A 19,298-nucleotide genomic window follows, 5' to 3' on the forward strand; every position below is an offset into this window, starting at 1 on the left:
ACTCCTTTCAGATTTTTACAAATAGAGGGAAGGGCAGCAAAATAATTATTCTCAGCAGCTTCATGTGTAATCGACCTGTTCAAGGATTGCTGCTAAATATCTAAATTCACCATACTTTGTCCCAACTAAAAATGTTAACTTCTTGCTTAGAGAGGCCATGTATAAATTCAGTAGAAAACTGGGACATGAAGATGTTACAACATAACCTTGATAATAGAGTGATATAGTTAACTTCCTTTTCAAAATCTAGCTTTCGAGTCCAAGCATTTTGCCTGAACTAGTTTAGAGCAAATGGGCAGGATGCAGCCCAAGCACACTGCAACTGGGTATGACCCCAACCAAGGATAAAGCTCTCTCCACCATTATCAGTCTCTGCCAACGTTCTGTGAAGAAGCATTGAAAGTTGGGGACGTGTAGCTTGGAGAAGACTAAGGGAAAATATGCAAAAGGATATTAGAAGAAAAAGGAGTAGATTTCCAATGGGCTGGATTATAATTAATGTAATGAGATTGCACAGCTGTTGTTTTTGGCAAAACTTAGGAGAAATTTTCTAACGATAAGAATAGCATAAGAGTGGAATCTCAGAAGGTGGTGAGTTTTCCTTTGTTGGAGTTCTTGAAGTAGATTTGCATCTTTCACTGAGGAACCTGTATTGAGAGAATGTGAACTACATGAATCTAAGGTCCTTTTGGTAGGCAGGCAGGCAGGCAGGCAGGCAGGCAGGAGGGCAGATCATGAACTGATACCGATTTTGGCCCAAGAACCACGAACAGCACCAGACAGTAAGTTTGACAGCCATACTTGTGTTCATGCTTTCACATCATACTTATAAATACATACACACCCTCTTTTACAGAAACCTCAGCTGAACTCGGAGGCTTTTGTCTTTTGAAGAAACGGGTCTTGTAGCTTTTGTCTTTAATAGCAGTTTGATCTACAGTTCAAGAATGAGTTTAATTCATCCCAAGAACAAATGGGTAGATTTCTGCAGATCAATTCTCTTTCAAAGGAACAAAGGCTGGCCACATTGTTTATCTGGTCCCTTGGTTATGCTTAGTTTAGAATTATTTCAGTTCTGATAAGAGTTAGCTCTCTTATTGTGATATGTGTAGGAGTCATATTGTATTTTTTTGGCAAATAAATCTATGAGGTAATACGTATAACTCTGTTTTACACTATTATTTTATCTGTGTTAGCTCTAGCTAAATGCTGTTTTTGGGGGGGAAACTTCAGAGTTGTTAGAAAGCTTGCCAGATTTATAAAGAGCTATTCACTTGGAGATAAGTCAACACTGCCACAGACCACCAGGAGGAGACAAAGAAAGATAATTTGGTATTTCAAATTATGCCCTGTAACTATGGAAATTAAATGTTCTTAAGATATTATTCTGAAATCCTAAATGAGTCTTGAGACAGTATGGATTGTATCCACGCTACCATTTGTAATACTTAATGAATTCTCCTCCTCTTCCTAGTTGGTTTCCCACTAGCGTTCCAATTCAGTTGGTCTGCCCTCAGGTGTTCAAAATGTCTTCTTTTGGCAGGTCTGCGTCCCAAAAGGAAAGGAAAGGAGAAGCAACGAAAGTGAGTAACCAACCATCTTCTTTATGTGAGAACCTGCAGCAGGAATGGGGATAGAAGGGCAATCCTTCCTCTGAACCACACCTGACCCTTCCTGTTTTTAAAAAGCCTCCTTGACATTTTTAGGAAGAGGAAATGGGGAAGAGAAAACTGCAAGATTTGCCTGTTAAGAAATACCCAGGCCACTTCAGAATGACAGTCTTTGGGAGAGATAGGCTCTGAACTCCCTTTACGTTAATGGCAAAAACATGCACAAGAACAAGCTATGGATATATGAGATTTTAGAGCAGACCAACATCAGCATGGAGATGTTTTATACAGCTCTTCTGGGCCTACCACTCTCCTTCCAGCACTGTCTAAAATACAGTGCCATGTAGAGTGTTGTTGTTTTTTAATGAGCAATTTAATTGCAGTGTCATGTAGGTTAAGGAATCAGCTATTCTCTCTTTTTCTTCTCTGATACCCAGGTACAAGTGAGACCTAGTACAAATGAACTTTCATCTCTCAAAAATAAGGTAATATTGCTGTAAGCCACCATAAACCATACATATCTATGACCAGGAGATATCTTCTTTGAGAAACCACAATAGCTTTGGGCAAAGTGTTGCCTGATAACTTACAGCCACACTTGAATTGCACTCAGAAAGAAAACATGGACTGCCTTCAAAACACACCATTCCTCTAACGCAGTGTTGTCCAAACTTGGCCACTTTACAAACATGGCTGGCTGGGGAATTCTGGGAGTTGAAGTCCACTCACTTTAAAGTGGCCAACTTTGGACAACACTGCTCTAACATATTATAAAAGACCCTTTCCACATGCAACAAATGCAGCACTCTGATGTTGGTCCCCAGCTACGAGGCTTGGAAGCTGATTTGATTAACCATCAGCTCACCTCCTCCTCCAGAAGAAATGCAGTGGTGACAGCTTTGGGAATGCAGAGCAGGTGGTTTTCTCATTGATGGGAACTCCTGTCCTATTGTGCATCCTAGCTTTTGGGATTTCCCCTCCTGTAGTCAATATTTATTTATATTTATTTATAGTTCAAATTTAGTCACCGCCCATCTGACTCAAAGATCGACTCTGGGCAGTTGACAATAAAACAAGAATAAATACAAATTAAAATATAATAAAAAGAATGAATGAATGAATGAATGAATGAATGAATGAATGAATGAATGAATGAATGAATGAATGAATACATGAATAATTCCAAAGCATAGATGGTAAATAAGATGTTCTTGATCTACGGGAGGATGTTCACGGTGCTAACCATGAAGTTAGCACTGTGGTAGCACCGTGAAGTTGGCAGAGTCAGGTCTTTACCCCTTTCTGGAAGGCTGGGAGAATGGGGGCCTGCCTCACCTCTGGGGGAAGAATGTTCCATAGGGCAGGGGCAACGGCCAAGAAGGCTCTCTTCCTGGGTCCTGCCAAAGTTAATATTGTTTAAAAAAATCTATTTAGAGCTAGAGGATTAAATTTTTACTCCTTTCAGATTTTTACAAATAGAGGGAAGGGCAGCAAAATAATTATTCTCAGCAGCTTCATGTGTAATCGACCTGTTCAAGGATTGCTGCTAAATATCTAAATTCACCATACTTTGTCCCAACTAAAAATGTTAACTTCTTGCTTAGAGAGGCCATGTATAAATTCAGTAGAAAACTGGGACATGAAGATGTTACAACATAACCTTGATAATAGAGTGATATAGTTAACTTCCTTTTCAAAATCTAGCTTTCGAGTCCAAGCATTTTGCCTGAACTAGTTTAGAGCAAATGGGCAGGATGCAGCCCAAGCACACTGCAACTGGGTATGACCCCAACCAAGGATAAAGCTCTCTCCACCATTATCAGTCTCTGCCAAAGTTCTGTGAAGAAGCATTGAAAGTTGGGGACGTGTAGCTTGGAGAAGACTAAGGGAAAATATGCAAAAGGATATTAGAAGAAAAAGGAGTAGATTTCCAATGGGCTGGATTATAATTAATGTAATGAGATTGCACAGCTGTTGTTTTTGGCAAAACTTAGGAGAAATTTTCTAACGATAAGAATAGCATAAGAGTGGAATCTCAGAAGGTGGTGAGTTTTCCTTTGTTGGAGTTCTTGAAGTAGATTTGCATCTTTCACTGAGGAACCTGTATTGAGAGAATGTGAACTACATGAATCTAAGGTCCTTTTGGTAGGCAGGCAGGCAGGCAGGCAGGCAGGAGGGCAGATCATGAACTGATACCGATTTTGGCCCAAGAACCACGAACAGCACCAGACAGTAAGTTTGACAGCCATACTTGTGTTCATGCTTTCACATCATACTTATAAATACATACACACCCTCTTTACAGAAACCTCAGCTGAACTCGGAGGCTTTTGTCTTTTGAAGAAACGGGTCTTGTAGCTTTTGTCTTTAATAGCAGTTTGATCTACAGTTCAAGAATGAGTTTAATTCATCCCAAGAACAAATGGGTAGATTTCTGCAGATCAATTCTCTTTCAAAGGAACAAAGGCTGGCCACATTGTTTATCTGGTCCCTTGGTTATGCTTAGTTTAGAATTATTTCAGTTCTGATAAGAGTTAGCTCTCTTATTGTGATATGTGTAGGAGTCATATTGTATTTTTTTGGCAAATAAATCTATGAGGTAATACGTATAACTCTGTTTTACACTATTATTTTATCTGTGTTAGCTCTAGCTAAATGCTGTTTTTGGGGGGGAAACTTCAGAGTTGTTAGAAAGCTTGCCAGATTTATAAAGAGCTATTCACTTGGAGATAAGTCAACACTGCCACAGACCACCAGGAGGAGACAAAGAAAGATAATTTGGTATTTCAAATTATGCCCTGTAACTATGGAAATTAAATGTTCTTAAGATATTATTCTGAAATCCTAAATGAGTCTTGAGACAGTATGGATTGTATCCACGCTACCATTAATAATACTTAATGAATTCTCCTCCTCTTCCTAGTTGGTTTCCCACTAGCGTTCCAATTCAGTTGGTCTGCCCTCAGGTGTTCAAAATGTCTTCTTTTGGCAGGTCTGCGTCCCAAAAGGAAAGGAAAGGAGAAGCAACGAAAGTGAGTAACCAACCATCTTCTTTATGTGAGAACCTGCAGCAGGAATGGGGATAGAAGGGCAATCCTTCCTCTGAACCACACCTGACCCTTCCTGTTTTTAAAAAGCCTCCTTGACATTTTTAGGAAGAGGAAATGGGGAAGAGAAAACTGCAAGATTTGCCTGTTAAGAAATACCCAGGCCACTTCAGAATGACAGTCTTTGGGAGAGATAGGCTCTGAACTCCCTTTACGTTAATGGCAAAAACATGCACAAGAACAAGCTATGGATATATGAGATTTTAGAGCAGACCAACATCAGCATGGAGATGTTTTATACAGCTCTTCTGGGCCTACCACTCTCCTTCCAGCACTGTCTAAAATACAGTGCCATGTAGAGTGTTGTTGTTTTTTAATGAGCAATTTAATTGCAGTGTCATGTAGGTTAAGGAATCAGCTATTCTCTCTTTTTCTTCTCTGATACCCAGGTACAAGTGAGACCTAGTACAAATGAACTTTCATCTCTCAAAAATAAGGTAATATTGCTGTAAGCCACCATAAACCATACATATCTATGACCAGGAGATATCTTCTTTGAGAAACCACAATAGCTTTGGGCAAAGTGTTGCCTGATAACTTACAGCCACACTTGAATTGCACTCAGAAAGAAAACATGGACTGCCTTCAAAACACACCATTCCTCTAACGCAGTGTTGTCCAAACTTGGCCACTTTACAAACATGGCTGGCTGGGGAATTCTGGGAGTTGAAGTCCACTCACTTTAAAGTGGCCAAGTTTGGACAACACTGCTCTAACATATTATAAAAGACCCTTTCCACATGCAACAAATGCAGCACTCTGATGTTGGTCCCCAGCTACGAGGCTTGGAAGCTGATTTGATTAACCATCAGCTCACCTCCTCCTCCAGAAGAAATGCAGTGGTGACAGCTTTGGGAATGCAGAGCAGGTGGTTTTCTCATTGATGGGAACTCCTGTCCTATTGTGCATCCTAGCTTTTGGGATTTCCCCCTCCTGTAGTCAATATTTATTTATATTTATTTATAGTTCAAATTTAGTCACCGCCCATCTGACTCAAAGATCGACTCTGGGCAGTTGACAATAAAACAAGAATAAATACAAATTAAAATATAATAAAAAGAATGAATGAATGAATGAATGAATGAATGAATGAATACATGAATAATTCCAAAGCATAGATGGTAAATAAGATGTTCTTGATCTACGGGAGGATGTTCACGGTGCTAACCATGAAGTTAGCACTGTGGTAGCACCGTGAAGTTGGCAGAGTCAGGTCTTTACCCCTTTCTGGAAGGCTGGGAGAATGGGGGCCTGCCTCACCTCTGGGGGAAGAATGTTCCATAGGGCAGGGCAACGGCCAAGAAGGCTCTCTTCCTGGGTCCTGCCAAAGTTAATATTGTTTAAAAAAATCTATTTAGAGCTAGAGGATTAAATTTTTACTCTTTTCAGATTTTTGCAAATAGAGGGAAGGGCAGCAAAATAATTATTCTCAGCAGCTTCATGTGTAATCGACCTGTTCAAGGATTGCTGCTATATATCTAAATTCACCATACTTTGTCCCAACTAAAAATGTTAACTTTTTGTTTAGAGAGGTCATGTATAAATTCAGTAGAAAACTGGGACATGAAGATGTTACAACATAACCTTGATAATAGAGTGATATAGTTAACTTCCTTTTCAAAATTTAGCTTTCGAGTCCAATAATTTTGCCAGAACTACTTTAGAGCAAACGGGCAGGATGCAGCCCAAGCACAATGCAACTGGGTATGACCCCAACCAAGGATAAAGCTCTCTCCACCATTATCAGTCTCTGCCAAAGTTCTGTGAAGAAGCATTAAAAGTTGGGGACGTGTAGCTTGGAGAAGACTAAGGGAAAATATGCAAAAGGATATTACAAGAAAAAGGAGTAGATTTCCATTGGGCTGGATTATAATTAATGTAATGAGATTGCACAGCTGTTGTTTTTGGCAAAACCTAGGAGAAATTTTCTAACGATAAGAATAGCATAAGAGTGGAATCTCAGAAGGTGGTGAGTTTTCCTTTTTTGGAGTTCTTGAAGTAGATTTGCATCTTTCACTGAGGATCCTGTATTGAGAGAATGTGAACTACATGAATCCAAGGTCCTTTTGGTAGGCAGGCAGGCAGGCAGGCAGGAGGGCAGATCATAAACTGGTAATGATTTTGACCCAAGAACCATGAACAACACCAGACAGTAAGTTTGACAGCCATACTTGTGTTCATGCTTTCACATCATACTTATAAATACATACACACCCTCTTTTACAGAAACCTCAGCTGATCTCTGAGGCTTTTGTCTTTTGAAGAAATGGGTCTTGTAGCTTTTGTCTTTAATAGCAGTTTGATCTACAGTTCAAGAATGAGTTTAATTCATCCCAAGAACAAATGGGTAGATTTCTGCAGATCAATTCTCTTTCAAAGGAACAAAAGCTGGCCACATTGTTTATCTGGTCCCTTGGTTATGCTTAGTTTAGAATTATTTCAGTTCTGATAAGAGTTAGCTCTTTTATTGTGATAAGTGTAGGAGTCATATTGTATTTTTTTGGCAAATAAATCTATGAGGTAATACGTATAATTCTGTTTTACACTATTATTTTATCTGTGTTAGCTCTAGCTAAATGCTGTTTTTGGGGGGGAAACTTCAGAGTTGTTAGAAAGCTTGCCAGATTTATAAAGAGCTATTCACTTGGAGATAAGTCAACACTGCCACAGACCACCAGGAGGAGACAAAAAAGATAATTTGGTATTTCAAATTATGCCCTGTAACTATGGAAATTAAATGTTCTTAAGATATTATTCTGAAATCCAAAATGAGTCTTGAGACAGTATGGATTGTATCCACGCTACCATTTGTAATACTTAATGAATTCTCCTCCTCTTCCTAGTTGGTTTCCCACTAGCGTTCCAATTCAGTTGGTCTGCCCTCAGGTGTTCAAAATGTCTTCTTTTGGCAGGTCTGCGTCCCAAAAGGAAAGGAAAGGAGAAGCAACGAAAGTGAGTAACCAACCATCTTCTTTATGTGAGAACCTGCAGCAGGAATGGGGATAGAAGGGCAATCCTTCCTCTGAACCACACCTGACCCTTCCTGTTTTTAAAAAGCCTCCTTGACATTTTTAGGAAGAGGAAATGGGGAAGAGAAAACTGCAAGATTTGCCTGTTAAGAAATACCCAGGCCACTTCAGAATGACAGTCTTTGGGAGATTTGACAAAATAGTATGATTTGACTTTGGGGGTCAGTGATAAAAAAGTTGAAATACGATTTTTTATGATATCTTAAAATTTCTTATAACTTTCATTGTTAAAATGTTTCTGAGTTTAGTGGGTAAAAGTAACAATGCTGTTTTAATGAATATGGTTTTGTTTTGCCGTTTATGTATATTTATGATTTCAGGGCCTGCTTTTCTTAGTTTACAAAGGTAGTTCTTTGCACTGCAAAAGGGTCTGTTTCCTGTGTGCATTCTGCTGAGAAGACATCTTGACACTGCAGTTTAAATGGACTGTGCCATTTGTAATCACCAGTCTTAAATTTCTGTATAGTTGGTGGCTTAATATTATTTTAATAACACAAATATTTTTCTTTAAACTTGTTCAGATGAGAAAATTGTAGAAGGAATTCGTGGTCTTCAAATGAAAGTGGAAGATTATGATGTTGTTAAAATAATTGGAAGAGGTGCATTTGGTGAAGTACAGCTGGTAAGAACTTAGAATCAACATAAGGCTATTGGGTTTCCATTATTTTATTTATTTGTTTATTTTTTGGAATAATGTTTTTCTTTATGGTCACACTGCTTCATATTAACCTGCCACAAGATCCTCGGCATCATGGGTAGTCTCAAAATAGTGTAAATAAAATGAATGAATGAATAAAGTAAATTGAAACATAAGCAACTATGGCACATTTCCAGCAAATAAATAGTGGAGCAAAACCTCATTTAATTTATATTGATAAGGTATGAGCTAATTATGAATTACCAAGGGGTTACTAGAAAGCTTAGTGAAGATTACGGAAAAGCAAATGGCCACTTAAAAAAACAGCACATTTCTTGATAATTAGGGAGACAGATAAAAGAAAGAATGACTTCATGCAGTGCATAATTAACATAGAATCCCTTACAAGATTTAAGGATGGCCAACAACCTTGCTAGATTGGATAAATTGTGGGGTGAATAGGCAATTAATGGCATCGTGCCATGATGATTGCGTATTACCTCCGGTAATGGAAGCATTGATTGTTGTTTCCAGTTATGGGGAGTTAGAATATTAGTGTGTCTGTGTGTTCCTGTTTTGCTTTTGGGTTAGTGTTGGCATTTTGTTGGCCATTATGGAAATAAACTGTTGGACAAGAGAGGTCTGTGGTCCAATTCAGCATGGCTGTTTTTATATTTTTATGTAAGGGATTAGTAAGTCAGAGTGGTATTATTAGACATAACAAGTTTTTGAGACATTAATATTACACAGTATATTGCCAGAATTCTTCAGAATGAGGCATATGCGAATGTGTGCTGTTCTGATTGTTTCTGCTTCTTACTCTGGTTTCCCTTGAGAGGAATTCCTCCTTCATACAGAAGAATGGAGCTGTCCAGTCTCTTAGCTTCCCTACTAGTAGGAGGAGGTAACAGGAGACATTAGAGCAACATACATGAGCACATTCCTCAGTCACTGGTAATGATTTTTGATCCATCAGTACGCTAATGAATTGACCACTTCATCACATGGCTGAAAGATGCATATGTATTGAAACTATTTGGGGCTTTAATTTAAGGGGTCCATCAAAAAGGGCCAAATTCTGACTATTAAGCATGCAGAAGAGTTCTCTGTTCTAAAGATGGTGCCAACACATACAGTTCTTGTTATTTGGGGATTATAAATTTTATATACATGGTAGTATAGACTGGTGTGAAACATTTAAATGCTATAATAAATGGCTTGAAGAATGGGATTTCTCTAGAAACTCTGTCTGTTTCTCATCTTTTCTCCTTCCCATGGGGGCATAGGGTGGAATGGACACAGAAACAGGTTAAATGGATGCTAGATCTGCCCTCAACTTCTCGGTGATGGCACCAATCCTGATTGTCCACCATGGACTTTTATTTTACTCTGTAATAACTGGTTTAAAAAAGGTGGGGAGGGGGTGGCTGATCATCCTGTGAAACAGTACAAGTGAATTCCCTTTGGCTGTTGACCTAATCATAATTTCTTTCTGAAAGTTCTACCCTTCAGATTTCTAGTTCCTTAATCCTATGTCTTGAAGGCTATTGATTTTCAGCATTCAGATAAACTTAGAGAACTATACTTTGTTATTTATTAATGATCCACTATATCCAAGTTTCTATATTATTCTTTAAATCCTGCTATAAAATAACCTATTATTTTTTTAACAGGTTCGCCATAAAATAACACAGAAAGCTTATGCCATGAAGCTTCTAAGTAAATTTGAAATGCTCAAAAGGTCAGATTCGGCTTTTTTCTGGGAAGAGAGAGATATAATGGCCTTTGCCAACAGTCCATGGGTAGTTCAGGTATGGATATTTCTTGTGTACAGAGGTCAGTGGTAATTTAAGGGAAATGTAAATAAACAGGGAACCTATAAATAGATGAAATAGTCATCCTTATGTGATGATACTTCATGAGTTTAGAATTTGATATAAATATGTAGTAAGTTGCTCATACTGATATAATTTATTGATTTTAAATATATACATTTCTCTGTACTGCTAGTTCTTTGAAAAACAATCCTTCCATTAGTTCTGGAATTCAGGAATCTCCTACCCATTCAAAAATCATATCAAGATGAGTTATGGTAGCCCATGCAGTAAACTAACATTTTTACTTAAGAAAGAGGAAAATAAGGCTTGGAACAAGGGAAAATTTAACATTTCCACTGGTAGGAAGAAACTTGTATTGAAACATAAAGCTCAAAGCTATAATTATGACATGGGTTCTTATCTAATATGCTTCTGAATGGCTGTCACTTTCCATCCTGTCCGGTGATTGATGTAGTTACTGCTTCATACACAGGGAAGAAATTTGTTGATAATACTATACTTTATTTTCTGCTGAAATGTTTAGTGGCACATAACACATTTATTTCATTGGTGGGTAAACTGAATTATTCTGGAACTCATAAAACCTTTTAACAATGGTCATACCTTACCAAAATTATTCTTTAAAGGTTTAAGAGGAAAAAGCTTCAAATCCACTGTGATTCTTTTGCTGAATATTTAACAGTTTGGCAGTCTTCAGAACTGTTCTTCCTTTTGGAAACAGCTTTTTAGTGCCTTTCAAGATGACCGATACCTATACATGGTAATGGAATACATGCCAGGTGGTGATCTTGTCAACCTCATGAGCAATTATGATGTGCCTGAGAAGTGGGCCAAATTTTTCACAGCTGAAGTGGTCCTTGCTCTCGATGCAATTCATTCCATGGGCTTGATACACAGAGATGTGAAACCTGATAATATGCTTTTGGATAAATATGGACATCTGAAGCTTGCAGATTTTGGTACTTGTATGAAAATGGATGACGTACGTATCTGGGTCATCGTGTATGTTTCTAAAAAAGTGTGTACAGTCCAAAGAATCCCATTGTTATTGGGCAGCATATGAATATTAGTAATGAGATTTTAATTATGCCATAGTTAATACTGAATATAATGTAGTGGCTGAGATACTTGGCTATGAAGATTTGTGATTTAGTCCTTATTACTGTTGTAAATTAACTTGGGTTCCTCAACCAAGCTACTGTCTCTCAGCTGTAGCCTTCTGTCTGTAGTCTGTAACATGAAACTTCTCTATGGGATTGTTGTAAGGGCTGTTGAAATTGCATTTGTCTGTTGCTTGAGTGTGCCTCTAACACATTAAGTATTTTTGATAGGACAGAGCGAGGTATTGGTTTAAGATACTTGCTCAGCATTCCATCTGTTTGTTTGTAACATTGAGACTGAACTGCATGTTTGGAATATCATTCTGGACTGCAAATTGATTCAGTCTCACACCTGCTTTCAAAAGAGGTAGGAAAATGTAAAATGTATTATAATGCAATCATCTGCTTTGAAAATTAAAAGAGAGCTAAAGTTGATGTGCAGATGTATAAAGTTGATGAGTTAGGTCATAATTCTGTGGTTCAAGTTTATAGAACAGGTGTAACCCAAATCTGTTTAAGGAAGGCGGATAACATGTCCCTGCGCTGTAATGTACCATGCTGCAAAGTACTAACTTTGTCTTTGTTGTGCTATCAGTACTGGTTGTAAGAAAAGGCTTATCAAATGCTCTACTTTCTCTGTTATTAGTTTTCAACATGCCCTAAAGAATAACGACATTCAAAACAGGCAGTGTTTCTGTGATGATCCAGTGATTGCACATAGCAGTATTTCTCACTTAGGTTTCTTTCAGAGTTGTTTGATCTGTAGCTGTTTTTCAGATTTTCTTGATTTTCAGAAGGAACCTTTTAAACGTAAGGAGTGTCTATAGTGAGGCAGAAGGAGAGGGTAGGGGAGGAGACTTGAAAATGCTATGTGTGGCCCTTGAAACCATGGTTTATGTTCCTTACCGAACAAGTTTCTGTTTAGGATTGCCAACAGATTGAAATATGTTGAAATGACTAAAAAAAATTATTTACTGTCCAATACCAAGTCATAGAATTTAAAGAAACACAGCACTCTATCTATCTGAGAATCCCTATAAAGCTAACATTGCATAGAAGGGTCCAAATGGTTCCTATAAACTAAGGCTATAAATAAAAATGTTGCTACTACCTTCAAAACACCTGGACATTGGTCATTTAATAAGAATACCTCAGTCTCCTCATCATGAGTGGAGTTTATCAGACTAAAGAGTGGATATATTGGCTGTAATCGCTAATTCGTGTGCAGTGGGCACTTTAAAAGGATGCATGCACATGTCATCATTCCCCCATGCTCATGCTCAGTTGTATTTTAACTGCAGAAATAACTTAAAGAAAATAGCTACTGCTGCTCATGATGACAGAAAACCATACTCCTCACTAGAGCAAACCCTTTTCTGTATAAATGAGAAATTGTTACTATGTCAAAGGTCCCCAAACTCTTCAGCTCATCGACACCTTCGTGAAGTTTCAGATTGTTCATCGACCCCCACACATTTGTTATATGAAAATAATTTAATAAATACAACTTTAACTAATAGTACTATGAATAATGATAATGATAATGATAATAATAATAATAAAGATCAAAGTTTCTAATAGCTGAAAGGCAGTTAACAAGCAATTTCCAAAAGTGATTAGAAGAGGAAGTGTGCAAACTTTGTGTCCTTTCAAAGGCGCCAACCGCGGTTTGAGCAAGATGGCTATTTTGTCGTCTCCCAGCGCTCTAAACCTGCTGGAGACCACTGCCTTGTGGTCACCTCACGAAGAGCAGCTGTCTGGAGCATTTGTGGGCGATCGCAAGTTCTCTCCTTGTCCAGAGAGGAATTATCAAAGAGTTGGTCTACTCACTGGCTCTTCATACCATTGCGGTTGTCAGCTCCGCTTTTCAAAGCCGTCTTCAACCCACCATTTCTTCCTCCAGAACGGATATCATCTTGGATGTAAGAACGAAGGATCTTACATGCACATATAGAAGGATAACAGGATGGGGAAGGATCTTGAAAAGTATACATACACAAACTCTGTAATCAAAATAGACCTGATTTCAGTATTTTTAAAATCTCCTTCATAAATGCTTGCTGATTAATAAAAGCAATAACTGTCATATATTTACTAGTCAGAAGCAACCCTTAGCATCCCCTAGTGGTTTTTCAGTTTATTTTAAAATTAAAATTAACCAAATAGTTCTAGTTGGAATAGAATATTCTTACCATTTGAATTAGTTAGACTGGAATATGTAAGTTCTGATTTGTAAATATTGTTCTAAGATAAAGACATTGTTACTTGCCTGTTATGTTTATTGAAGCAATCAGTGAACTTTATACAGTGGATGGATTTTTGTTTTCTTTTGCTTTTATAAATTATGAAAATATTTAATCATGGCACTTTCGGCAGAAAATTGGGCATAATTTTGGAAAGGCTTAACGTATCTAAAAATCCAAAGACCCCCTCTCCCAAATCAGCAGAAATCCCATCCTTGGTGCTCTGGGTATATCATGATCTCATGATCCTTGGTTGCCAGAAATATGGCTCTCAACTGTGAAAACATTTCCTGCCTGGTGAGAGAATATATTAGATTTTTATCTATATGCTACTAAAACTCTCATGTTTATGTGTAACCTTTAACTGGGCGAAACAGTGCATCGTAGGGCAAAGCAGTGGAATTGAAATTTGACAAATTTTATAAAAACATTTTATGACATAAAATGCAATAAAACATTTCCTGTGATCAACTCCTGATGTTTGACTGCTATACAGTTCAACATGGGCTGCTTTCAAGGCAGATACATCTCTGAATATCTCCCTGAATTTTTAAGAACTTTTCAAGTACATTAGACATTCTGCCATGTTGAAGGCATTGAGGAATCTGGGAAGGAAATATCTCTGAAATGATGACCCAACAGGTCATGGGTTGTCTAGTCTCCAATAAATGCTTCAAAGATTTTATAAATTACATAGTTCTTTATGGCTGACCTTGTTAAAAGGAAGTTATGATCCCACAAATCAGAGGGTACTATGCATCCATTAAAATATAGAAGGAAAAAGATATTTTTATACTTGAACCAATTTTGAAAAGAAGTGAGTACACCAAAACTTCATTGCTAGTACAGATACCGGTTTCCCAAAAAAAATACTACTAGAGCATGTTGAAACTAATAGATAACAAAGATGCTTGTTATATGGGACAAGTAATTGGTTAGGCCTAATTAGAGAAGATCCTCTTTCTAAAAGCTTATTTTAAACTTTCATACTTTTTAAATTGTGGTTCACATTTGGATAGAAATGCAAGCAGTCCCTCTGGCTAGAGCAAAATACATTATACCAATTCCATTGGCTCCATTTCACGGGCTGTGCCATGCTACAGTTCTGTCTTCATTTGCTAGGTGAAAAGTAAAATATAGATACAGAATTGATTGTATTTAGACTTGTACTTTGTTCTTCCACAGAAGAGCTAGCAATGCTTAAATATATTTTTATAAGCAGGCATCCTCCCAGTAAGTGAGTAAACTTGCTCCATTTAAGCAGTAGAACTTCTTGTCACCTGAGCCTTTCTCGGAACGTAACAATTTTCTTCCTAACAATTCTTTTGCATCCCTTTCATGGCTGACCGTTTAAGCTCCATACCTTCCTAAAGTAGTTTTGCAGAACCCTAAATGCATAAATGGTTACTGTAGTAAGTTTAGATTATAGTCATAATAGTATTTCTTTACAGATTTTTCCCTTGACTCTTCTAAACAGCGTGGTAAAATTATGCAGAATCCTACCCCTCCTTCCACAGCCCAACTCTCCCTCTGTCTAGTCTAACGATATAACATGGGAGCTGGTAATGTGATGTTGATGTGAGCAAATACACCCACACCTCTAGCCTCAACAGAAGCTAAAGGTCAACTTTAAAGCCATCACCATCTTATGCATCCTTAGGGATATCTTTAGCAGAGAAACAATATGAGAAGAGTTTTCACAGTGCATTGGTATACGTGTAGACAGTGCTGACCACTATCTTTAGGATTTGTGAACTACGTTTTGTAAATTAGAATGTATTTCTAGCAACTATATCTTACCTTTTTGCTGTTACATGGGGGTGGGGATGTCTTAATTTATCCCAGAACAACAGACCCAAGGTAGGTTGAACTAAAACAGAACGAGCACTCCAAGTTATCCAGTGAATTCTGAGGACCAATAAATTCACACGCAAGATAGCTAGTAAACATTTTTTAATATGGACACCAAAGTGTTTTAATGAAATATGTATTTAATATAAAATGTATGCTATACAGGTAGTCCTCACTTAATGGCCACAGTTGGGACCAGAATTTAGGTCGCTAAGTGATGTGGTCATTAAGTGAATCCTCACATGACTGGTCCCAATTTTACAACCTTTTTTGCAATGGTCGTTAAGCGAATCACGCGATTGTTAAGTGAATCATGCAGTTCCCCATTGATTTTGCTTGCTGGAAGCCAGCTGGGAAGGTCACGCACGAATGGCAATCGTGTGACCCTGGGACACTGCAACCGTCATAACTATGAGCTGATTGCCAAGCGCCTGGATCACAATCACATTACTGTGGGGGTGCTGCAATGGTCATAACTTCAGGCACAGATTGTAAGTCACTTTTTTAGCATTGTCATAACTTTGAATGGTCACTAAGCACTCACTAAACGAGGACTACTTGTATATGTATAAATTTTGTCCATTTTATGCAGGGGAGGGTAGTCTGTGGGCTCCATTTGAGTCATTCAAGCACCATTGTTCCTGCATTAGAACACCCCCAGAATCTGCCACTGAAATTTAGTAGTAAGTTTTGGTGCCCAGTTATGTGGTTTGCAAAATAGGTGTGCTTAACCACTCAAGGAATTCATCTCACAATTTTGCACTTTAACCCTTCCACGTGAAAAATACCTGAAATCCCCTCCTTCCAGTGAAATTATGGAGCCATAAGTCATGCTCTTTGAAGATCTTGAAGCCCTTTTTAAAATGAAAGTGTATCCTCAGCCAAAAAAAAAAAATTGTCACGCTGCTTTAAGAATTTTGCTTAGAAAGTAATGGTTATGTGTTACTATACACTTAACTGTGGTTTCTTGGAGCAGCACAACTTGTTAAATAAGGTTTGTAGTTGACTTAAGTATGCTAAAATTAACCACATTTTAAAGTGGCATTTAATTAGTAGCAGACACAAAAGCATCTTATCTCTAACCCTTGTGGATATGAAGAAAGGAAGGGTAACATATAACCTTCAGGCTTCTGTCTACATAAAGTCATTGTAATGAGCTTAAACTATTTGAATAAGCCAAGCTAAACTAGGGTGTCACTGGGCTTGTTCCAGTGATGTTAAGACAATCAGAATTTCCAATCTGTTAATAAATTATTATTCATTTACAGTGGTGCTTAGAAATTTATGAACCTTTTTGAATTTTCAATGTTTCTGCATCAATGTGCCCTAAAATGTGGTCCATTCTCCACATAAGTCCTAAAACTAGATAAAGAGAACCCAATTAAGCAAACGAGTCTAAAACATTATACTTGTTCATTTATTTATTGAGGCAAATGATCCAAAGTGACATTTGTGCGTGGCAAAAGTAAGTGAACCTCTAGGATTATCAGTTCATTTGAAGGGGAAATTAGAGTCCGGTGTTTCAATCAGTGGGATGATAGTCAGATGTGAGTGTGGGAGGTCCTGCCTTATTTAAAGAACAGAATTCTTGACCTTTAGCTTCAATTTCATCTGTGAGGAATGGATCGTGTTTTAGGTCAAATGGATGCAGAAGTACTGGAAATTCAAAAGGGTTCAAAACCTTTTAAGCACCACTGTAAACTATGAACAAATGTATTACAGTTTCATCATCTTCTTGCGTGTTGGAGATGGACTGGAGCTTTTGAGGATTTATTTATTTATTATTAAATTTATATGGCTGCCTATCTCATATATGTGACTCTAGGTGGCTGATAGTTAAAACAGGTTAAAAACAGAATAAAAACAAAATACTTAAAAACATAAATAACTTAAAAAGTAACAACCAAGAAACTCCTAGCATTCCACAATCAATATAACCCAGAAATGGGTTCACCCAGAGCTGCAGAGCTCCAGGCAGAGCCAAGGTTTTAGTGCCTTGCAAAGGCCAGTAGGATCAGAGCAAGTCTGACCTCAAGGGGCAATAATGTTCCAAAGGGTGGGTGCCATGGCAGAAAAGGCCCTCTTCCTGGGACCCAGAGCATGCTTCTCCTGCCGGATCTTAACAGGACGGGTGGAAGCCCCTGGGGAGAGATGGTCCTGCAGGTAGCCTGGCTCCAAGCCGTGAAGGGCTTTAAAGATGTTTAAACTGCACCCAGAAGCATAACGGTAACCATTGCAGCTCGTGAAGTAGAGGTATCACGTGTGCTAAATGACCAGCACCCATGACTGCCCATGCCACCACATTTTGCACCAGATGAAGCTTCCAAATATTCTTCAAGGGCAGCCCCATGTAGAGATTATAGTAGGCTGGTTTGCATAGTTCTGAGTTATGACTTAATGTGGTTTCTAAATCATTCCAGTGTAGACGTAAAGAAGAAACCTGATTTATATACTTCTTGCGTCTCAAACTGTTCAAAGCAACTAATGCACATTATTTGTAGATATTACTATCAGTTATTCTTTAAAAAATATTCCTTTCAGAGTGGAACACTACTCCTATTAACTGGTTACAGTTTCAGTGCTAAATATAACAAATATTTATACTTAGTAGTAAGGAAGTAGTAGTAAGGAAGTAGTAAGGACCTTCTCTGCTGTAGCCCCCGCCCTTTGGAATGTCTTGCCCCCAGAGGTGAGATTGGCCCCCCCACTCCTGGCCTTCCGGAGGGATTTGAAAACCTGGCTCTGCCACTCGGCCTGGGGTGGGGAGGGAGGACATCAAGTGTGGGGATGGCTAGCCCCATAGAGGCCTGTCGTCTGCAGCTCTGGAAACCATCAGCCTCTTGGATTTTTTCTTTTCTTTTAGTAACGTTTTGTACAGTTTTTATGTTTTATGTCATTGTATATATATTTATTGTTTTAATGGGTTATGTGAGCCACCCAGAGTCCCCCATGAGGGGAGATGGGCAGAGATATATTAATAAATAAATAAATAAAATAAATAAATAAATAAATAAATAAAGATTAGGTAAAGATAAGAACTGAACCTGGAACTTCTGCTTCACAGGTTGTATTTTTAGCTATTATACTGCAGTACAATTTAATAGATATACTATCAGCTTATAGAAAAATATGCTTCCTTTATAGATTCATATGGACTATATACTATAACTGGTGTGCTTGCAGCCACTAAGTTACTCACTGTAAATAGAGGTGTGACTATATATTGTTTTCTGTTGTTTTAGGAGCAGCTCCAAAACCCCTTTGCAATTTATTGCAAACCAGTAGATTCTGTGAGCCATGAATTGGACATAGCATGCATGCTCAGCTTTTGGTTACTTTGTCTGACTTTGTTTAACTTCAAGATTAACTCTTTCACTTCGGTGAACAAGATTTCTTTACACTGAGGCCCTAAGCTTCACAACAAAAAAAGCACAAGGTGTATTGATAGTTTGAAAAAATGGTATCCTGGTTAAAATGAAGAAAAATGTTGTGCTAACTTAGTGTCAGTTATCATATCTAAGAGTTGTTTAATTGTCATTGTTTATGGGGTTAAATAGACTGGCATGGTGCGTTGTGATACAGCTGTTGGAACACCAGATTACATATCACCTGAAGTATTAAAATCACAAGGTGGCGATGGATGTTATGGACGGGAATGTGATTGGTGGTCGGTAGGAGTTTTTCTGTTCAAAATGCTTGTTGGTAAGTAGTGATTTTTTCTTTTCCTTGCTTGTGTTTGGATTTTTGTCTTGATAGTACTGTGAGAGATGGTTAAAATATGTTATTATTGACAAAGAAATAGTAGCTTGAGCATGCTAAGAGTGCAGCTGCGTGAGAGATAAGGAAGTAGTGTTAAGTGTTATGGTTATCAAATAGTGGCAGA

General features: G+C 37.9%; 1 protein-coding gene across 1 annotated transcript in view; it reads left to right on the forward strand.

Moving 5' to 3' along the window:
- Positions 1-8,267: 8,267 nt before the first annotated feature.
- Positions 8,268-19,298, forward strand: part of LOC148217010 (rho-associated protein kinase 2-like) — a 39,965-nt gene continuing 28,934 nt past the window's right edge. Inside the window, 4 exon segments of the mRNA XM_088136099.1 lie at positions 8,268-8,368; positions 10,057-10,194; positions 10,943-11,203; positions 18,973-19,117. Of these exon segments, the coding sequence (XP_087992225.1) occupies positions 8,303-8,368; positions 10,057-10,194; positions 10,943-11,203; positions 18,973-19,117 (610 nt within the window). The 5' untranslated portion in view covers positions 8,268-8,302.

Source organism: Python bivittatus, unplaced genomic scaffold (assembly GCF_059951505.1).
Source record: "Python bivittatus isolate LINGU-HERP-01145 unplaced genomic scaffold, Pbiv_v1 ctg000020_np1212, whole genome shotgun sequence".
NCBI classification, from domain to species: Eukaryota; Metazoa; Chordata; class Lepidosauria; order Squamata; family Pythonidae; genus Python; species Python bivittatus.